Source organism: Pseudonaja textilis, chromosome 1 (assembly GCF_049901715.1).
Source record: "Pseudonaja textilis isolate UNSWEBS1 chromosome 1, rPseTex1.2, whole genome shotgun sequence".
Classification (NCBI taxonomy): Eukaryota; Metazoa; Chordata; class Lepidosauria; order Squamata; family Elapidae; genus Pseudonaja; species Pseudonaja textilis.
Genome location: NC_141990.1, coordinates 35,673,255 through 35,696,854, shown reverse-complemented (window position 1 = coordinate 35,696,854; position 23,600 = coordinate 35,673,255). Strand labels below are relative to the sequence as shown.

At 35.8% G+C, this 23,600-nt stretch overlaps 1 protein-coding gene across 28 annotated transcripts in view; it reads right to left on the bottom strand.

The window, feature by feature from the left end:
• The window catches only part of NRXN1 (neurexin 1), a 915,732-nt gene that overhangs the window by 30,865 nt on the left and 861,267 nt on the right, over positions 1–23,600 (bottom strand). Inside the window, exon 1 of one of the 28 annotated variants that reach the window (XM_087930949.1) lies at positions 15,936–16,136. The exons of the other annotated variants lie outside the window; for them this stretch is intronic. Coding sequence (XP_087787075.1) covers positions 15,936–15,968 — 33 coding nt within the window. The 5' untranslated portion in view covers positions 15,969–16,136. Of the gene's footprint in view, positions 1–15,935; positions 16,137–23,600 lie in introns of those variants that run through there. 28 annotated transcript variants of the gene reach the window in all.

Below are 23,600 nucleotides of genomic sequence, written 5' to 3'. Positions count from 1 at the left end.
TGTGAAGCCAGGAATGAATGTGAGGTGGTCTGAAATCTAGGCACTGTTGGATGATTCCAATCCCTGAGATCCACCCAATTTTATTCCAAGGTTAACTTTAGGACAGACATAGTTCTAACCACTTTGGTGATTACAATGTTTAACAATATATGGAAATATACATAATTTTATTGGATTTTGTGGATTCCTCAATGGTTTTCATTGCTGTTGTTTCTAGTTCCCCTATTCAACCATTTATTTGGACTGCATTTAGCAGATGGAATTATATGATTCTGTCTCCTTCTGGAAGAATAATCTCAGAAGCTTTTATATCATGATCAGGCTCAATTGTTTAATAGACTGTAAGAGATGTCATCAAGGTTCTTATTTCCTGGCATAGATACATGAACCTCAAATAAAAAGCATTTTGAGTCCATATTTTCCATCTTGTACTGATAAAATGTACCAAGATAAGATTTCAAGAAATCTTTTTTGCTTCATGATTTATATAAACCTTCCAAAATTCTAATTCCCTTTTATAAATTGTTCTTACCTTTTCTAATATTTAGCTTCAGAAGCAAATTGAGGTTATGGAAAATTGAAAGAAAATCTATCAAGGTACAAAGCAAATCATCATGTGCATTTGCTTACTAATTTGGTTTTCTCACCACAGCAAAAGATTTTAATATTATCAGCTTTGCAGCTGTCTGCAGCTTATTTTGCAATTACCTGTAATAAATTTTGCATCAACTAACAACATCTACAGACTTATGGCATGTCTTTGTACATATTATTGAAATGTTATTTTTTGTGATGCCTTTCAAATCTTCCTCAAGCAATTGCATGGGATGCAGTCAACTTATTCATGCAAATGTGGCTTACTAACGCACAAACTGGTGCTCTCCAAAATTGTATGTCTAACTGTATGTGGTATGGAATAACAACTTTTGATATTACCAAACAAATCCATCATAACTATGACAGATCTATCTTGTGATATAAGGAGAATAATTAGGGAACATTCTCTATTTATTTCAATGGTGTTTTCATGATAATACAGATAATACAGATAATCAGAGTTGGAAGGGACCTTGTAGGTCATCTAGTCCAACCCCCCGCCCAAGCGGGAGACCCTACACCATTTCTGACAAGTGGCAGTCCAATCTCTTCTTGAAAGTTTCAACTGATGGCGCTCCCACAACTTCCAAGGACAAGCTGTTCCATTGGTTGATTGGACTGCCATTTGTCAGAAATGATGCAGGGTCACCCACTTGGGTAGGGGGTTGGACTAGATGACCTACAAGGTCCCTTCCAACTCTGATTATTTGTATCTGTTCTCACTGTCAGAAAGTTTCTCCTTGTTTCCAGGTTAAATCTCTCCTTGTTCAGTTTCCATCCATTATTCTGTGTCTGGTCTACAGATGCTTTAGAAAATAGCTTGACCCCTTCCTCCCTGTGGCAGCCCCTCAAATATTGGAAGACAACTATCATGTCTCCCCTGGTCCTTCTCTTTACTAGACTAGCCAAGCCCAGTTCCCGCAACTGTTCATTGTATGTTTTAGCCTCCAGTCCCCTGATCATCCTGGTTGCTCTTCTCTGTACTTTTTCTAGAGTCTCAACATCTTTTTTATAATGTGGTGACCAAAACTGGATGCAGTACTCTAGGCGTGGTCTTACTAAGGCTTTATAGAATGGTATTAGTACTTCCCTTGATCTTGACTGTATCCCTCTGTTGATACAATTTAGGATTGCATTAGCTTTTTTGGTGGCTGCTGCACACTGCTGGTTCATATTTAGCTGGTTGTCCACTAAGATTCCAAGATCCCTCTCACAGTTAGTGCAATTGAACCTGGTTTCACCCAGTCTATATGTGTACTTTTGGTTTTTCTTGCCTAAGTGTAGGACTTTACTTTTCTCTACATTGAATTTCATTTTATTAGATATGGCCCAGTCTGTCAAGATCCATCTGGATCTTGAGCCTATCTTCTTGGGTGTTAGCTATTCCTGCCAGCTTAGTATCATCTGCAAATTTGGTAAGTTCCTGTTCTATTCCCTCATCTAAGTCGTTAATGAAGATATTGAAGAGTACTGGGCCTAAGACGGAACCTTGTGGCATCCCACTGCTTACTTCCCTCCATGTAGACTTAGACCCATTAAGGACTAACCACACCTATGAGTCCACCATATCTATCATATATAATATGTATATAACTGAACTTCCCAATGTGATGCCTAGAGGGGCAATGTGCCTGCAAATATCATCTTCACAATCCTTCTCTCATGCACCTTTTAATATTTTTATGTGCTTTTAATGTTAAAAACTGGGGGAAATCCTACATGCTATAAAGTATCAATTTCATTCTAAAAATATTTCTGTCTTCCAATTATTTCCATAACCTCTTTTTTTTAATGAAAAAGAACACTCTATAGGAGAGGTGGAATAGAGTTAATATTGTAATTAACTGATAATCTATAATTGATCATATTGCCCATGACAGCTATTTAACAGACAGGTAATCTCCTCAACAGTCATTTGGTGAAATGTTTGTGCAATATTACCAAACTATCAAATGTGCTCATCAGCTGATAAATGCTGGAAACCATGGCTAAATAAATACGATAGTAGTTTGGCTCCTGTTTATGACTGAAGAAAGAAGTAAGCAGAGAAAATGCTGGAAAAACTCTACTTTTGCTATTATATCTCAGTCATTACTCTACTGATTTACAAACTTTACCATGCAACTAATTCTTACACAATTGTCCACAGGCATTCAGAGAGATTGCAGAAAGTTCTGTTCTCCTTCTGAATTTTGGTAGTGGAGAATCTATTACATCAGTCAATGCACCTACAACATATTAAGAATAATGTACCAAACGTATGAAAAACATTACACTGGAAGAATAATCACATTTTTAAAATACAGAATAAGCCCTAATTTAGTGCCCTTATCTACCTTGAAAACATGGTTAATTCCTGAATAAGAATTTTTTTTCATCATTTACTCTTCTAATGGTACAATTTACACAAGCATTAATACCCTTATTGCCATATATTATTTTGGGAGGAAAGCTATCTCTACACCCCAATTTATTGAAAAATAGTTACTTCTACGTTCCTTAAACACCACAATAAAGACATCTCACAGTTCAGTAAATGTTTGTAAATATTGCATTCCAAGCGGCTCAGTTTTCCAAGTTAAATTCATTTTTAATAAGATTATGTTCATAATTGAACTTCTGCCACATGCATTGATTTGTACTTACAAAAGGCTTTACCTCGTGCATCCATTTAATACTGGAAACATGTTAAAGTGCCAAAGCACTTATGTATAAACAAGAGAATTGAGCATTTGCTCAGTCACTCTATGTATCTGAAAGCTGCAGAGAAAGTCTCAAATATGATTTACAAATGGCAAAATGACAAGGACAGGTTTTTTTTACTGCTTTTAATTAAACAAAGCATTCATTGCATATATTCCTGATGAAGTATGTAGTAATGTTTAACTCCTTCCTCCTTCAGTAGAGACAGTGTGAGGGACAAGATCTACCTTTAAAAAAAAAAAAAAGTTCTAAATAAACCCAAAGGTGTGCAAATTGCAGGCTTTATGGAAATTGCTTACAGCATTATTTCTCAAGCTTGAAAACTTTAAGATGTGTGGACTTTGACTCACAGAATTCCCCAGCGAGAAAAGGTAGAGAAACATTGGCTAAGAGAGTGAGCCTGAAGTTAAAAAATGGTAGCGGATTAAATTCAGGATGGTTTAATTCCCCCTGCAATGATCTTCCTACCATTCCACTTAATCTTTGTACTGGGGGAAGGGAAAGAGTTATATGGGTTACAATGCAAAGAAAGCAGGCTTCTGTGGGACATCTCATGGTCCAGAGGCATTTTTGTAAATAAAACTGATGCTCTTGACTTATTTATTGTTCGTTCTAATTCTCTAGATAAAAAGACTTATGCTAATCGTTATAAAACCATAATGAACATACAGTTAGTAAATAGTACCATTATAATTAACTAAACACATTTTTAAAATGCACAATTAAAAAAACCAGTATAGATATTAGACCCCAAAAACATGGTGGAAAACTTTGGCCTTCATAACCAAGGCTAGAAGGCAGAAGGCCACCCACGTATTGGGTGAGAAGTTATTGCTGGGATTAAATCTGATCTGGTTTTGACCTCTCCAATCCTTTACAGTCCCTGGATACTAAGTGAAAACTCCTTTACTATAGGTAGAAATAGGCAGCTGTGTATCATTAGCATATTGAGCTTAATCAACCACCCCATCTTTAGGTGATATATTTCTACTTTTAGAAGTATTTTTACTAAAAGACAATCTGGTGCATCTTGAGGAGGTGCCTGTTGTAATATTGTTGCTTAGGCATTCATTAAGCTGTATACAAGTAAGAAAAAATGAACATTAACATGCCTGGAGTTTTGTAAACAAAACATAAAAAGAAGGAAAAGGACGGTTCCTAGGATCTATCAAAGAAACTGAATCATCATACAGTAACTGTGAAGTTACAAATCCTTTTATTATGCAAGCTTTCTCATGTTGTATCTAGAACCAGATTCCATATTACACAGCTGCTTTCCCCAGATTTAGCATTGTATTATTTGAACAGCTAGCTCCAAGATGTTTTACATAATAAACTGTAGATTCAATAGATTTAACCATTTTGTACAAACATCTAATGTTGAATTAACTGCATAGCATCTCAAATTAGAAATTCTAACAATTCTAACATCAGAATATTTGGATATTCTTATGAAAGGTGATATATATTGTACACGGGATCCAAAATTATGGCTGTGCAAGACCATCACTAGGCCATCAAAATGCCACAAAATAATGTATACCTTTAATAGGTGAGTTGGCACAAAAGAAAAATAAAAAATAAAAAGCCAAGAATAGAGAAAAAAAAAATCCAAGCATCAAAGTAATGCTGTTACTTTTCTCATTTAATAATGAATTCTAAAAAACTTGAAACTTTGTACATTATTTTGTGGTAGTTTGATGGCCCTAGAGTGGAATAAACTAGATGAAACTGAATGTATTAGGAAGATGAATTTTGGAAGCTCATCCTAGAGCAATCTTGCAGAATTAGCATATGCACGTGTGGTATTCAAGACAATTTTTTTTACAATTTTGAGCAATTTAAATTGAACTTTTGAAATTCATATTCCTAGTAAACTGTGTTTACATCTAGCATTTAGCACAGCCTCTTTCACAGCCAATTCATATTATAGGTTTGGACCAGGTGGTTGCATATACACACAACTTCTACTCTAACGTCCATGTTTTGACAGCGGGTTTGGAATAGAATCATACTGTTAGATTTCTCCAAATATTTCCACTACATGCAAATGTTTTTGTGGACTATGGCTTGGTTATTTATTGCATAGTTTCCACATAATGACTAATGCACCTGGCAGTATCTCTGGTACCTGATAATCTTTGGGTAGATTTCAGATGATAATTCATTTTAGAAGAATCTAGATCAAAGTTGGATTAACAGCAGAACAAACAGAAAAACCTATAATGAAATACAATTCTTGCCTGCATTCACTGGGCAAAGGCATTTTTGGTACTCCTAGTCAGACACTGCTTTTGCTACAGAAACCCTTACAAAGATTCTTATGCCTTAAGAGATTTCCTTGTTGATAGAGTTAAAATAAAAACGATTTTATTTTGTGATCTCTGGGCTTGGTTGTATTTTGCAATTCTTGCAGAAATCATGACATCAAATATTGCCAGAATGGGCGACATCTTAGGAGCCATTATGCCCTGAAAGAGGTGTGTTCATTGTTTTTGATATTTTGATGCTGAAATTTCTTTGTAATCATTTTTTAAAGATTGCACATCTTCCACAAAATGCATGACAGAAGCAGCTCCATATTTGACAAATAGAGCCTTTCTTGATTTGCAAAATTTACTCCCAATGAAATATAAACATTGCTGAGTACACTGAGATTCCAGATTGTTTCCACAAATGGAACAAGAGAAGGTAATAGGTGCCAAGTGCCACCAACATTCAGTGCAACCAGTATTCTGCTATTCTATCATTTTCTTCTCATGAACTTGGCATTTGCTAGACAAATGTCCTACCACTGAATGATGATATAGTACTTCTAAGAGGTGCCCTATTAGTACTCCATTAACTAGTGCAAATAACTAAAAAGTCACAAACATAATTGTGTTATTTCCTGTGCTGCTTTGAGGAAAACTGCATTATAGTTACAACATCTGAGAATGAACTAGGAAAAAAAAAACGTTCTGAGAGATCTGTTCTATAATTGTAATTTTCAACATGATCCTTGGTCCTATAGAAAGCATACTCTGGTAAATTTTGAATTTTTTAAAAAGGCACATTGTTGCTGCTGCTATTATTTAAGGGAAAGTATTCTGTTTGTCTCCAAGATACTGATCCATAATGTTTTCATTGTCCTTATTTTCTATTTTATTTAGGAATACAATATACACTATATACCCTACATTTGCAAGCACAGTTCACAGAATGATGTGAAAATGGGATCAAATACTCTATTGTATTAGTCATGTAGACTAGAAATAAATTGTAATCTAACAGATGAGGAATGAAGATGTTTGGAAGGTTGATGCAAATGAACCACCACCATAAATATTAGCATCTGCAGGATCAAACATCTTCGTACTTTATGAGTGGTGTTATTTTTTTAAATAATGGAGAATAGTTCTGCTAAAAAGCATTATTTTGATAATTTGTAAACTCCTTTTGAAATAATGTACTTTCTGACATTTTCTGACACAATTACCCAGCTGCACATCACAAACACAGAATACAACCTCATTAGCTGGCTATGATTGGAAATCTCAATAAATTATAAATTCATGAAACCAGAAAACTGGATGATTAATTCAAAAGCTTGGTTAAAGTAAAAATCCCAGATAAAAATAGTGGTGCTCCTGCATTCAGGATAAAGCTTTTTAATTAAAACAAAAATTTTAAAACAAAAGTTTCAAAACAAAGCAGCTTGCCAAATATCTGAAATTTAGTGATAGAACAGTATCTAGTAAACTAGGAGTCCAGTTCCTACAATAGACTACATACCACCCACTCCCTTTCTACTATCATTTGTACATCTTAAAATATGCCCCATCCCAATTAATCATCTTTAGTATATTTCCAATATATACAATATATATACATACTTATTAACTTGCTGTAGCTTTTCATCATATATAACAAGTTGAAATCATCCATTTTTTATGCTAAACACAACTACCCTGATAATTCATAGTCTAACATTTGTTAGATAGGCTAATATCATTCAGGTTCTCAGCCAACAATATGCCATCAACCACATACACAAATCCAACTAATTATGCATTCCCAACAAATACTATCACCATAACTATTTAGTCACATATATATTAAATCATGAATAGGACATTACAGATTTTTATTTTATTCTCTCTCATTGCTGAACCATTTGCGAACCATTCTCTTTTTGTTCTATATTTTGGAATACCTCTGAATAATTTTGTCTCATCTTCTACATGACATTTCTGATATGTATACACTTATCATATTTTCCTGCAGTTTTCTCTTCTGCAGGCAAAACATACTCCATGCTGTCAACTATTACTACTTTTTGCTTCCAGATTATTGTTTTGGTGCCTGATCTCTGGACATGCCCCAATTGGTCAACATCTTTCTTAAAATATAGCGCCCAGCTCTATACATAGTATTCAGGAGGAGTGATGACTTTGCTAGATGTTGACAATATACTTCTGTAGATGCAGTCTTGGGCGGGCTTGGTTTTTTTTTTTTTTTTTGCAGCTGCATCATAGTATTGGCACATTTTGAGCTTGTATTCAGATAATACTGATCTTGTTCTGTGTTAACATGTATTGCTACTAGCATAGTCTCTCCCATTCTATGCTTATGTCTATGCATTTTTCATAACTAAATAAAATATTTACATTTTGCTGGAATGTGATATGCAAATAAAATTGATTTATGGATTTTCAAGTTCACATTTATCCACAACAGTCTTTATGACATCAGTTTATATTTTCCAATATTATAACCCTTTCATTTTTAATTAAGCCTACACCCCTCTGCATACATTTTTCAAAAACATTTCACATGATCAGTCCTTCCTATTTCTCTTAATTTCATAGAAATATGTATTTATCTTTTATTCATTTCTGTGGTTAATTTTTGCCCTTTTCCATTTATTTATTTTATTTATTAAACACCATTCATTTCACTGATACCATGGCTCTGGGTGGCTTACAATTAGATTTGCTTCTAATCACAAATGGACTTACAGATATTGCCATCACCTGCATCCATCATTACTTTGGTTAGTTGAGGATTTCATTTAATATTTTTCTAATAACACTGAGAATTTGTTCAGACTCTTAGGGATTTCCATACCACATAGAGCATTTCCTGCTAAAGATAAGTGCAGTACCAGTCAGTTTGGCATATTTTGGGAATGCATCACAAGCAGAAGCAATGCTCAGTTTTACTCTAACCATATACATGTGCAAGCCATATTATTTAAAGTAGAGGCTATTATGTAAACCAGCACCAATTAGATTTGTGCACTGTACTGACACAAAAGTTTAGCATCCACCTAGCAATACAAAAATCAATATATTTTTACAAGTATTGAACAAAATTCCTACCTGTCTTACTTGTTATCTATAATGAAAAAAATGAAGCAGAAATTCAACATACATATAAAGGATGACTACAATATAAAGGTTATTAAATAATCCTTCATATCGTTCCTCTCACCTTTTCCAAAGATGAAAAGCACAAAGAGATTATGGTATGACATACCTAAAGAACTGATATCAAAAGTACCATTCATTATCATAATCATCATAATCATTTCATTATCATCACCAGCATTTTTACAATATAAACTATCTCTTTGACATGCTCTAATTAGAACTTTGCATTATATGTCTGTAGAATTTTAAGGAGGCTGAATGATTTTAATTCAATTGAAGATGATTGGTCCATAAAGCTGTGGCAGATTACAAAGGTGTTTCTTGCCAAATCTTGTATCAACTCTTGCTATACTGCTATGTTTGGAGTTTGCACTTTTGCAGAATAAAAAAATGAAATGGTAGCAGTTAACCTGTGATGCTCTACAGTACACAGATCAGGCAGTGTAAATAATTCTTAATTTTTTACTTGTCACTAATGACTTCTATTGTCACTAGCAATTTGTAACATTGTCCTTGCCAGGTTTCCAAGTAATGAAATCCATTTTAAAAAAGTATAAAACAAAGTCCATCTTCCAAGACAATTGCTTTTATTTAGGAAAGCATCAAATTGGCAAAGTCCATGGTAATTCCGGATCTGATGCAACCCAGAATTACCCCACAATATTAGAAACAACTCCCCAAAGTCACATTCTCCAATAGAACTAATTCAATGTTGCTTGATGTCATAAATCTCCACCTCAAGGGGCCTAAGCATGGACAGCTCATTTTCACAGGGGAAGAAGAATACCTAGCCTAAACAACTCTCTCTCTCTGCACTCCTCCCCCACCTTAGGTATGTGGCAAGTCCGAAACCCTTCCCCCCATGATTGCCACACAGAAAGTAAGAAAAATAATACATGCTGAGCCTAACTAAAATGGCTACACATATGTCAATTCAGGCTTGACAGTCTCAGTATCTTTGTGACAACATAAAGCCTACTTGCATGGATACATAGCTGGATACATTTTCAGTTATTAGGGAGGAATCTAAACCAGTCAGGTTTTTTAAATGAAATCTACTTAAAATGGACCATCCACGAATATATTGCTAACTAATACCCCATTTTTTCCCCAGACCTTGAGATAATGAATGCAATTCAGCAGCAAAATGACCAGTTCTATACCAACCACACAAAAAATTAAGGAACAGAATGGAAGTAGGAGGCCTCTTGGAGCCTTTGATTCCATTGCTACCATTAACTCCTCCAAAAACTCAAGTAAAAATACAGAAAAAAACCAGCTTCGCCATTCCCAGGAACACCAATAAAGATTGGCAGGTAGAAATGGAACCCTTCAATCTTTTGTGTTATATGATTGTCCTTAATAATAGAACATACAGATTCTGACAAATTTGTGTTACAAGTTTTTGTTTACACTTAGCCTAGCAAGGATATAAAGCTGGCTGGTTTTTTCCTTGGAGTTCACAGTTTGTTCCCCTCAAGCTGCAGCATTTTGGTTTCACAAAATTCTAAGGCATTTTCAGAATTATGAGGGACAGTTTAATGTAGTGATTAAGGTATCAAGCTAAAAACCAGGGGACTGTGAGTTCTAGTCCCATCTTGTGTTCAAAGACAGCAGGGTAACCTTGGGCTAGTTGCTTTCCCTCAGCCCTAGGAAGAAGGCAATGGCAAACCACTTCTTAAAAAACTTGCCAAGAAAATGCAGACTTGTCCAGGCAGTCTCCAAGAATCTGACACAAATAAATGGAAGAAATTGGGAATAGGTACAATTGGCCTGGAACCATTAGTATAACTTTCACTGAACAGTATTCTCAATATTATAGTATGATAATATTTTTTAAAAACGTTGATGCCAATATATTACATGTTTGAAATCATGCTATTTATAATTTTTGGAAATGTAACTGCTTCTCTAAAGGCTGTATTTTAACTTTTCACTTGTATCCTGGTGGTTTTGTCCCTGTTGGGCCTGTTTATCTATATCCCCAAGTCCTGATGTAATTTTTTTTAAATGAATAAATTTCTTTGTTTCTGGGTCCTTTAATTAATTTTCTTTTCATTTTCTTGGGTTTAAACAATATGGCTAGCCATGTGCAACTTTCTGCAGGTAGTCTTCAACTTAGAACTATAATTGAGCCCAATATTTACGTTGCTAAGTGAGAAATTTGTTAAGCAAGTTTTGCCCCATTTTACAAGGTTTCTTGCCACATTTGTTAAGTGAATCACTACAGTTGTTAAGTTAGTAACACAATTGTTAAATAAATCTGGCTTCCCCATTGACTTTGCTTGTTAGAAGGTTGAAAAAGGGGATTACACGAGCCTGGGACCATAAAATGAACCAGTTTTCAAGCATCCAAATGTAAATCATATGGCCATGGGGATGCTACAATGGTCATAAGTGTGAAAAATGGTCATAAGACACTCTTTTCAATGCCTCAGATATTTTTCAAGGGACTCATCTAGCTTCTCCTTACTTTGGAAGTCTTTTGCAATTTTTCTTTTGCTTATAGAGATCAAATCATTCTCCACTTCTACTTCAACAGCCTTATAATTTAGAAGATTTTAGAAAGGCCCAGCAGTCTAAAGCAGGGGTGTCCAACCTTGGCAACTTTAAGACTTGTGGACTTCAACTCCCAGAATTCCTCAGCCAGCAAAGCAAAGCTGGCTGAGGAATTCTGGGAGTTGAAGTCCACAAGTCTTAAAATTGCCAAGGTTGGACACACCTGGTCTAAAGTCTTCCTGTCAAATTCCTAAATTTTCCAACTTTCTATAGTTCCTTTCCTTGCAATCTTTGACCACAATTTTGCCTGTGTAAATTTTCTCACCTTTAACGTTCATATTTAACAACATCAGCAGCCCTCTTCCTCATTCGTGGTATTGACTGTAACTATCTCATCGCCAGAATATGGAATTTTCTTTGAATTTAAATACTGTTATGGATATTGTAAGTGGCAAAGAATTCTATGCTGATGATTAAAAGTGCATGGGAGAAGAATGTGCATAAACCAAGCAAGCTGCCAAGATTGAGGCAAAAAATTAGGAAGGAGGAAGGAAGGAAGGAAGGAAGGAAGGAAGGAAGGAAGGAAGGAAGATTGATTGATTGATTGACTTCCTGAGATGGAATTGATCAGTAGAAAACCAAGAGAGTAGGAGGAAGAGATAGGGCACCAAGTGAAGGTAGACAATAAAGAACTAACTTCTAAAGAAGCAGATTCAGCAGGCTGGTAATTCCCATATATGAAATATGTTCTTCCTGGAATAGGTTTGGAAATATGTTCTTAGATGTAATGCATCTATATGTTCTAGATGTAATGCATAAAGTAACTTGTTACAGTATAGACGTAGATTTCTGACTTGTTTCATTTTGAATGCAGGGATAATTCTACAATGTATTTGGTTTCAGTAGAAGAAATCAGCCAACAACATGAAATAGGAACGTTCATTCCAAAGGCTGAATTTCCTAGGGAAAATCTATTGCAAATGAGAATCTAATAATGCTTACCTGAATATTTCTACAACTCATTCATTCTTGGTATACTTACCTGAAATATTGTTTATTTTTTAATTTTCTATTTCATATACAGAAGAGAAAAAAAGGAAAAAACAAAACATATCTCAAAAGAGAAAAAGGAATAAGAAATAGCTGCATATGAAAAATGCATCCTGACATATTTTGTTTTATAGACTTAGCTGTTGCAGAGGAAGGAATCTGGATCAGGAATAGCAAAGGGAAAAAAAAATCTTTCCTCCATTTAATGCAGTCTCAATAAAATCTTCCCTGGCAATTTTCCTCAGTTAAAGCTTTGAGGGGTATATTCATTCTTTGCAACAAATTACAATTCAATCCCAATTCTGGCCATTGGCAATTTTAAAGCAATGCAATGTAAAACAAACAAACAAAAATTCAAATACACATATCATGTAACTTTAATGTAAAAGGTATTTTGGTTCTTATTTATCTGGATTCTGGATAGATCCAGTTTATATGTAACATTGCCCTGAGCATTTGAAGGAAGTTATCCATAACTGAAAATGGGGGGTGGGGACCAAAATGTGGCATATACATAAACAAATAAGCATATTTTTCAAAGTGTATTTGAAACCATTTACCCAAAGAAGGCAATAAATGATAATAGTATGAATCAGTAAAATAGAAAAGATAAAAAAGAAAGCATATATATTCCTAAAACCAGTTTCATCACCACCTTGTATCACAACAATAAATTATCTGTAAAAGAACAATTACAAAAAAACATTTAAAAGAACTGTGCCACCCTCTTCTTGAACTCTAGTTAGTATAACTCTCCAAATTATCAGATAGTCTGGCTATCATTCTAGCTAAAAAAATCTGGAAGTCAGAATCCAAACACCAATGGAAAGCAACAGTTTGGGAAGGCTGAACTATACCATAGCTACAAAAAGTTTCTAGAGAAGCCAAATGGTAAACAAGATCCTGTAAGAGAAAGATATTGGTTCGTTGAACATTCCTGAGGAAGACCTTCTACACATTATTTTACAAGCAACCTCAACAGTAAAAACAGCTTGCTTTCAGTTTCCTCTGTTGATAATGCAGTCAATGGAAAAGGAAAAAAAAAATCTAGCACATTTATCACTGCAGGTAATACCTGAAATGAAAAGCTTAGTATTCAAGTCTGCAAAATTGCAAAAATGCCTTGATGTTTCAAAAGAGAAAGGTATTTTTTAAAACCTAAAATACCACTTGTGTTTGATGAGAAACATTTTATGTAATTTGCAGAATCAGAATAAAATGAAAAGATGCACCAATATTGGAATAGTCTTCTCATGGGGAGGAAAGACAAAAACAAAATGTCTATGCAAAGCATACACATGGTGAATAATTTCTTCCCCATTGCTCTCTTTCTATGGGTAGGAGGGCATTTTTCTTTCTCTGCTAGGAGAACATTCAGTCAATCATCAGACATCTATAACCATGATGTCGGGCTCTACATTTTACCAGTGTCCTGAAGCCTGGCACTACAGCTGTGCCTTGGAGCTGTGAATCCCTGATAGCTGTGAATCCCTGATAGCTGTGAATCCCTGATAGCTGTGAATCCCTGATCTGCACTTGCAGTCAGAGTCCAGAAAAACATTGCCTCTTGATTTTGACAACTGTAGACATTAGCTCTGGAGTGCACAAAAATGGAGCCCACCTCAGTCTTAATAATTAGAGCATGTATAATCTGGAAGCAGTCTGCCTGCATCCTGCTGCCCTGCCATCTCACTTACAAAAGTAGATGGATTTAATGCTCTCGTTCTGCCAATTAACTCTGCATTAACTGGCAAGGATCTTCTCTGATGGAGGATTGGGGTGGAAGCAATTCAATTTCCATGGTGACCTAACCTCTTCACCTCTTCTTCTCACAGTTGTTAGCTGTGTCAAATTATCACGCCCAAGAGATCCAAGATAAATGGCTATTAGGAAAACTGTGATGAGAAATGGCAACATTCTTAGGCATAATATTTTTAGATAGAAACTCAACATGGATAGAAGTTTTTCAGAACAAGAGAACCCAGTAATTTAACCTAATCTCTCTCTGCTAATATCATCATTTCTACCCCCTTGACAAAATTGTTCCAAAATCAGTAAAACTATATTTTTAAAATAATACTACTACCACTGTAATAATAGAGCTGTGAAGCTTCTGCAGCACATTATGCACAATTAAAATGCCTGACCTCACAAAACCAAGCTCACAATTAACTTATAAAAGACTGAGAATACTTTTGCCCAGTACCAGAAAACAGCTTGCTCAAGTCACAAAGAGGATTAATATTGGGGTACAATTTCAGAGAGAAACTTGGCAGAAACTTCTGTACTGAAATAAAAGCTAGATAAATTTCCATTTCTCATTTGAAAGCCCTTCTTCAAAATCAAAATAAAGAGCTAAAAAGCAATCCATATGAATTGTAATGGATTAACATTTCCCCCAAAATACCAAGGCACATGTTCTAGTGAATATATAATTATACAGAGCTTTCAAGAGATATGAATCATTTACCCTTCTAATAACAGAGGAGGTGGAAACATCCCCCCCCCCACACACAAACACACCATTTATTCTCTCTGTGGTGATCCTTTGTTTCTTTCCTTCTTCTTCCCAATACATCTTTTGTCTTACATTCTCATCTCTTATCATATGCTTGTCTCCTTATGTAAATGAGCTTGCTATCACTCTCCTGGTACACACAAGCTACATAGAACATTCAACCCCTTTCATTCTTATTGGCATAAAAAAGATTGTGAAAAAGCAAGGCAATATTTCCATAGCAGTCAACATGCACATACATTCAGCACAAAAATGGTTTTCACACATAACTGATGCCTGACTTCAAAATCAAAGAATGATTCTAGAATAATTTCAATACACAACAATCAATGCTTTGAAGGTTTGTTAGTATCATTTACACATAAGAAACAAATAGTTAAATCTCTTTCCCCCACACAATACAGAAAAGTCCCACATTGTTATAGGATGCAGATTCCCCCCAACTGAGAAATATATCAGCAATTTCAAAAAAAATGCTCTTTTGCATTATTTACCATTCAATGTTAAACAACCAAAGGCAATTATTCCTTTGCATTAAAAAATAATGCACGTATATTTCATTGCTCGGTAAACAGTCACAAAGAAACAGGAACAAATCCACATATATACACACAACATGCAAATCTGTGCTCCGAATCATGCACACTCAGAATTTAAGCATTTTTAAACTAAAATAATCACCAGGTCATTAATAACAAAATAACCTAGCAATTATTGAAAAAGTCTGTTCCCCATGCTTGCATTGATTCCTTCTTTCCCTTTTCCAAACATGCAAAAATTAAAGACACATACACATGAACACAGAAACACACAAGCAATGGATTAGAAAAGCAGCAGATAAAGAGAATCAAAAGCATCAGGGTTTAAAGTGCTATTCTCTTGAACGTAAAAAGATCCTGAAATTGAAAAGCTGATCGCGTGCAGAAATTTGAACTCCTGATTTTAATGGCATGCAATCATCAAGGAGACAATTTCTAATTCAAATAAAAGCAATTTTGTTTAAAAACAATAATTGGTACAAATGATTTTCCTTCTCCTTTTTTATTTTTTATTTTTTATTATTATTTTTTGCTTTTCGACTAACAGTCTCTTAAACCCTGCATGCTGCAGTGCTTAGCCTCTGGTCTGCATCGGCCGTGAGAGAAGAAGGCTACCTGAGAGGTTTCACAGTGCCATCTCTTATCCATGTCTGCCTGGCTACCCTGCGTGCTTATAGCTTTTTTCTTAATTCTTAATGGAAATCCTAGGAAATTTAGTCCATCCTCTGAAATCAATACTGGTGACAGGAGAGCTCCCTGACTCAGTGGGAGATCAAGATGATAAATTGTCTGCGCATCAGCCCGGCCTATCAGTGCTCTGCACACAGATGGAAGAGGAAAGGGGGGAAAAACACAGAGAAACAGCTCCGTTGGTCACATGCTGTGGAAAAGCCAATGGACAAATCGCTTCTGCAGTAGAGGATGCTGCAGTTTCTTCTGCGGATGAAAAGTGCTGCGTTTCACCATTGGGTACCACTCTAGTCAGTCTGCTCTCTCACACTCTCTTGTTTTTAGATTTAAGGAGTAATGCTGTATATTTTCATAATAGAGCCACCCTCCCCACTCAGATTTTTCCTTACAATGAAAATGTAAAAATGTGATGGTGTGGAGAAAAGGGAGGATAGAGCAATAAAGTCCCTCACTGTGATCCCACTTAAACTGTTTTGATCTATTCCCCTTCAGATGATTACTGTGTTTTGCCTCATATTAATTTGCAGCCTTAAACAGAACAATTAGCACACAGCCCTCAATCCAGGATGCCTCGGAAAAGCCTCCTGACTGTAATTATCTTTTTTTTTTAAAAAAAATAACACCCAGGCTAATCAATGGCATTTGCAGTGTCCGTGTTATGCTCTGTAATTAATGTTATTTGAACAATGAATCCATAAAGACAATGAAGCAATATAGAGAGATACATTACAGAGATGCTGCTGTGCTAATGAGAGCTGCAAAGTTTTAAAAGATTCATGCCCAACTAGGCTAGGCATGTGATTTTGAAGGGGGAGAGGGAACAAAAGAAAGAAGCTCCAGCAATGTTTTCAAAGCCTCTTGCACATAAGTAGGTCAGCAAAGAGAAACAAAAGAAGGATCTATGTAGCCTGGGAGACTTCCCCAAAACCGGAGAATCAGCTAATCAGATAACCTATGAATAGTGTCAGCTGATCAAAAGACGTAGACCAACAAGATACAGATAATGAGGTTACTGCCACATATAATATTTGTATTATTAGCAAACACTAATTTACTGTTAACGCTATCCTGCCCAGATAAAAATATCAACAACTGTTTCCCAAAAGAATAAAGACCCAGCTGGAAGGCTTTTTGCAAACAAAGCACATCTGTTATTATTCATCCATCAGCAAATCAGATATATAATATGATTCTTCCTCATGATATATCACATCAGCTTTGTTAGGGTTAAACAAAAAATACAGATGATCCACATTTAATAACTGCCTTGGATAGTGACTATTCACAAAAACAATTGTAATAAATTTATTTTCCAACAAAAGTGCCCATTTAGGACAACAACAAATCTTTATAACAAAATATCTTTATAGGAAACATACAATAAAAATCTTCAGTGTAAAACTGATTAAGTTTTGGCCAGTTTCAGGCAGCAGCTACCAGTCAGGCAGGGTTCTGGGATGGTTCTAATCAGCTAATTAAGGTCACAGAGCTGAGTTTGTTAATTTGCTAATAATACATTTAGGGAAGTGCTGGGCTGTGGAGAAAAACAGCTCAGGAAGAGATAGGTCAGGGGTATCAAACTCAATTTCATTGAGGGCCACATCAGGGTTGTGCTTGACCTGGGGGTGGGGTGGGGTGGCCGGCGTGGATATGGCCAGCTTGATATCACTCATGTCAGGGCACCTGGGGGGATCCACTGTCTCTGACAGAGGAAGGTAAGACCAGGAAGAGTACCAAACCACTGTACTCCACAGGAGCCTTGCTGTCTGCTTGTGGCCAAGTACTAAGGCAGGACGGACGGACCTTCCTTCCTTCCTTCCTTCCTTCCTTCCTTCCTTCCTTCCTTCCTTCCTCCCTCCCTCCCTCCCTCCCTCCCTCCCTCCCTTCCTTCTTTCTCCCTTCTTTTTCCTTCCCTCTTCATTTTTCTTTCTTCTTCTTTCCCCTTTCCTTCCTTCTCCTTCTTTGCTCTTTTCCCATCTTTCCTTCTTTTCCTTTGTCTTTCCTTTCCCTTTCTCCTTTCCTGTCCCTTCTTGGATGCTCAAATGCAAAAGGGGAAACATTTCTCTTCTTGCTTTGTTTTGCTCTTAGTTTGTTTTGCTAGCCCTCTGTCAGTGAAAATTGCAGACATTTTTGGCTTGGACAGCTCCTGAAGCCCTTTGCCAGTCCTGTTTTTGGCCTGGACAGCCTCCTGAAGCTCTCTGCCAGCAAAAACAGAGCCCAGAGGGTACGTGCCCTGGATGGTCTCCTGAAGCCCCCCGGGCACTGCTTTCACTTGCAGGGGGCTTCAGGAGGCCATCCAGGCTGAAAATGGGGCCTGGGAAGACTGCGAGGTACTGCAGGCCAGTCTTTCTGCATTTCCACTGCTGCCCCCACAGGCCAGAATTAAGCATCCAATGGGCTGGATCCATTCCTCGGGCCTTGAGTTTGACACTCTGAGATAGGTTGTTTAGTAACCATTTTGCTGAAACCAATTGCACCACTGGATGAGGATCTCTAACAAAATAGTCACTATATAGAGAAATCAATCTGCCAACAAAGATCTCCACAGAAGATCTTTGTTGCATTGATAGATAAATTTGAATCTTAATCTTTGTCCAGCTGTTGTAAAACACACTAGTGCAGGGTATCAAACTGGCAGCCCACAAGCTGGATGTGTCACCTGCAAGTCATGTCCACCCCAGCTCTGTGAAGGGGAAATGTCACGATATGTCACATGATGGCAACGTGATGCCACAAGTTTGCCCCCTCCCTACACTAGTGCCTGTAAATCTCATGAACACCCATGATGTTGAATCAAAATACTGCATTCTGATATTAAAGCCAGTAAATGTTTCCAGCATTTTTAACTTTACATTAACATACAATTTTCTGATATGTTAATCCATCTACTCTAAACTATCAGAGCTATGATGCACTCGTAATCTTATGGTAGACTTACAATATTTTTATAGTACATAATTTTCTTTTTACAAGTCAAGGATGTCTCAGAACTATCACTTTATATTGACTTATATGATATCCCACTTAATGTGGAATTTTGTGGAATAGGCACAAATTTGGATTCTACATTCAGAGGATAAACTCCACATTTTCAACATTGTTTTGTGGGATTTTGTTTTTAGTAGATTTAGTAGATTGTAATTTTTTTATATGAAAAGGGATGATGATAGCTCTTTCCTAATACATTTTATGGAGGAAACAAATCCATTTCTGTGTGCTTTTCAATGGACACCTTCTTTCACTTATTTGCCAACAATCAATTTTACGGTCCTTCAAATATAAACCAATGCACATGCATGCATCTCTTGGAAGACACATAAGTGATTTATAAATATCTTTAAATCTTCCCCCTGACATAACTACAAATACATACCATACATAAAAAGCCTGTATTTTGTTGTCATTACTGTTTCCCCCCCACTTTTTTGTTATGGTTTTAAATCTTTGAACAAGTGAAGCAGTTGTAAAATGATCAAAAAAACCTCCAATCAATTAGTATTTTCAAACAGAAACCTTTTCATTTCATTGAAAAAACAATGAAAAAAAATTCATAATCTATTTCCCTTCCTCCATTTTTTTAGGGAGAGGGGGCATAAAGCAGAAGCAAGCTTTAGAAAAACTCCAGGTTTTCCTCTCAATGTTTCTGGGAACTTTTTACATATCACATATCCTTGTTATGTTCCCATTTGAGTTTACCATAGTTGTTGTAAAGTTGAGATGGATTATTCCAGCCATTCCTGAAATGTTCTGAATTTGAAGAGTCACAGTCTGGTTGAACTTGAATCGTCTATTCAGAGCTGCTTTAATTTCAAAGCATTCTTAGGGTGGTTAGAGCAACCCATTTCAAAATTATTTTCCAACCCTTAAAACAAGCATTGAGCTTTAAAGGTTTTACATTTTAAATACTTCAAATAGCCCAACTAATATATAGATAACATATTTAGTTCACAAGCTTATGTTTGCAACATAATATATAAAAAGTGCAATCTTGTTTTACTTTTTAACTCTCAAATTCAACAAATCACCTGACAGATTTGCAAAACAAAAGACAAAACAAAACAAGGAAACTAACCATTTTTCCCAGTTCCAACATATATTTACAGATCTATTTCTTTTTAACCAATTTTTCTTTATCTAAAAATCTGTTGAAGTCACAATATTGTTAATATAGTTAGTGCCTTACAGGTTACGGTGAAGGAAAGGGCACAAATACAAAATGGCATCAGTTTTTAACAATGTAATAAGAATTAATGAAGGACGAAGAAAAAAGTACAAGTGGCCTATTTTCTTATATTTTTGGCTGGCCTTTTGGAATGATGCCTAGTTCTGATCCACTGATGTTGTTCCAGATAAGTGACAGCCATTAATTTCTTTTACTACCCTTGGAGTTTCTATTTCAAGACAAAAATTTAACTCCCTGAAGCTGTGTTTGAAACCAAGACAAGGACTTTGTAGCCAGATTCTTGTTAACTCTGTGAGGCTTCACAGGTCTGTGGGAGTAACTAGTCTATTTGCCAGTTCTTCTACTTGTCCTTCCTGAGAAACCTGCCTCTGATCACTGTCTGCATTTTTTATGAGTGCCTTAGGCTTTCACATCCAGGTGTTTGTGTCAGAAAAGTCAATACGGAAGTCACAACCATGTGATCAAACTCCTATTCCTTTTTAACCTGCATTGTGATAGCATACATCTTTCTCACAGTGGTTAGATTATAAGAAGAAAACAAAGTCCCTGAAATCTCTTTAAAATGGTGATTTTGGCATGTCCAAGTAGTTATCAATTAGACATCAGTCAGCTTACCTTTGCTGCCTTTAGCAATATTCATTATATCTTGGAATTTCCAAATTTGACAGGTAATCATTATATGTTTAATTTTGTAAAACAATGCATTTTCTATTGCAAGAAGTAACAATATCCTTCATGGACTATATTTATTTATTCCCATTTTTAGGTGTTACCAATAATGCCTAACAGATTCCACTCAGACTGGATATGATACTAAATATTATATTAGCTCTATTATATTAGACACTATTATATTAGACACAAATAAACTTCTGAATTTATTTTTAGGGAAGGAAATGGTCCTTGTTCCCTTGAACAACTTCAACAGAATGGTACAGTGTGCCTTTGGTTTCAGAAGACAGAGAATCACCAAGTGTCCCTGACTGTTAACAGACTTCTCTCCTCTCCTCTTTACAACTATATATAGAGAACTTTTCATAATAATATGCATTAACCTGTGAGTATGGCTCCCTTCATGCAATTATTTTCTTGTCATGGAATGACTATTGCCATACTTGTTATGAAATCAAACATGGAAACATGTAATAAAATAAACAGCAGCAAAATCACAGCAACACAAAATCTCTATAATCTGACCAATATAAACCTGGAATTTGCAATCTGGCTGTCTATCAGCCATCCATAAGTCTTGGACAAAGTAAACTTGATGAAAAAGATGATGGTGATGAAATGAAAGTTATGGCCAATCCTACAAAGAGAACTGCATCTAGCAGTCTTGCCTGGTCAGTTCTTGGATGGGTGATCACCTCGAACCACTAGATAGTTAAACTGAAGGAGTATCATAAAAGTAGGCAGTGGCAAATCACTTCAATTCATGATAAAGAGCCTTGGTGGTGTAGTGGTTAGAGTGCTGTACTGCACGCCATTTCTGCTGAGTATCGGCTGCCTGCAATTTGGAAATTCAAATCCCACCAGGCTCAAGGTTGACTCAGTCTTCTATCCTTTTGAGGTGGGTAAAATGAGGACCCAGATTGATAGGGCAATATGCTGACTCTGCAAAACTGCTTAGAGAGGGCTGTAAAGCACTATAAAAGTTTAAGTGCTATTGCTATAAATCACTTGCTTTGGGGTACTGGGCACTGTTTGGAGAATGTTGTTAATTGTTTTTCTTATGTGTTTATTGTTGTGGCTGTGAGCTTTCCCAAGTTATGGATCATAACTTGGGAAAGGCATGTAACTTTCCTAAATAAATACATATATAAATCAGGATAATTTTCTGTAGGCTATACCTACATATAACCCAAACACTTTGGTGAGATGGGCAACATAGATATTTAATCATAAATAAAAATAAAAAATAGAATGGATCCCACTTGATAAAAAAAAAGTCCACAAAAGAGACCTAAAACAAGATGGATTGATGACATCAGCAAGTATTGCAGGCCCAATTGGCAAAAAAAATGCTTAGGACCATATTGGTTGGAAATATACGAAAGAGGCCTTCATTCTGCAGTGGATAGACAATGGCTAAAATGATGATGATAAAAAAAAAAATAGTTGTGTGGGGAATACCAACTCAGTAATTTTGGTTAGGAAATGTATTATTTATTTTAAATTCATGTGTATTGAAACACAATTAAAGAGCTCATTGAAGATGACTCGTAAAATTGTCTGTATGATTTAAATACGTTTTGTTGCTATAAAAATATTTTATTATGGCTTTCATTGAAAAGAATCTCAAAGCAGCAATTCATTAAAAGTAAAGGTTATGTTAATAACTGATGAAGGCCAACATAGAACTTTTATTAAGAGATAACAAAGATATGTTAAATGTTGGAGCTTGGCAGACTGCAGAGGACAGGTCACTGTACAGAATAGATGCCAGTGGGCCTTCTTCAGTTAACCTTAAAAGCAATTAATGACAAGGAAAGGAGGACCTTCCCCATTTTCCAAGAAAATAATCTCATTGGAGATATTTTTCAAAGGAATATTGTCCTGGTTATGTGTATGCAATATAATGTTGTAACCCAAATAGAAGAGGGTCAGGGCTTATGTCACTATGTAGCTTGCACATTCTGACTCCCATGTCACCCAGCAGGTGCCTTGTACAGTAGTACTGTGATACTTTATTGTTTCAAAATTTGTCGAATTTGGCACTTGACACACTCTGAAGCAAAAATCTTGTCCCGATACTCATCCTTCTCCTGGTACTCAATGTCCAAGGTAGAACTTGCTGTTGTCAGTTGTCTTATGACTCAATACTTCTTCTAGGATAAAGAACCACATTGTAAGTCATGTGGTTTGCTTGGTATTTGTTGTTTTTAGTACTCATTGTGCCTCCCAGGACAAATCCCAGATGAGTATCAAGGTACCACTGCATTGATTTGTGAATAGGGTCACATATTAATATTAAGACTCTGAAGATAGCTTGGTGACTGACCAGAAGAAAGAAAAGAAGCCAAGCCAGTGTATAATTATTTCTGTAAATAATAAGTTTTACAAATATTATAATATAAATAATAAAAATAATCTATATATATAAAAGCGAAATACCACACATGCATCATCACAAAATCTCACACAAAGCCTACAAACTTGAAATTAGGCACATATGTTCCTCTTGGCTTCTAGGTGCTCACTAAGAAAGGATTTTTCGAAATGACCATCAGAGCATTAGTATTTCGTATATTATTATTAACATGCTGTGATGCTAAGGAGTTCTATTCCTCTCCACACCTGAAAAGAAATCTCTTCCAAATGCAAAACAAAAGCAGAGGAGAGGAGTTTCAGTTTCAATTTTAGTTTCACAGCAGCAACTAGCTAAGCCACGCCCAGGCTCCTTACTG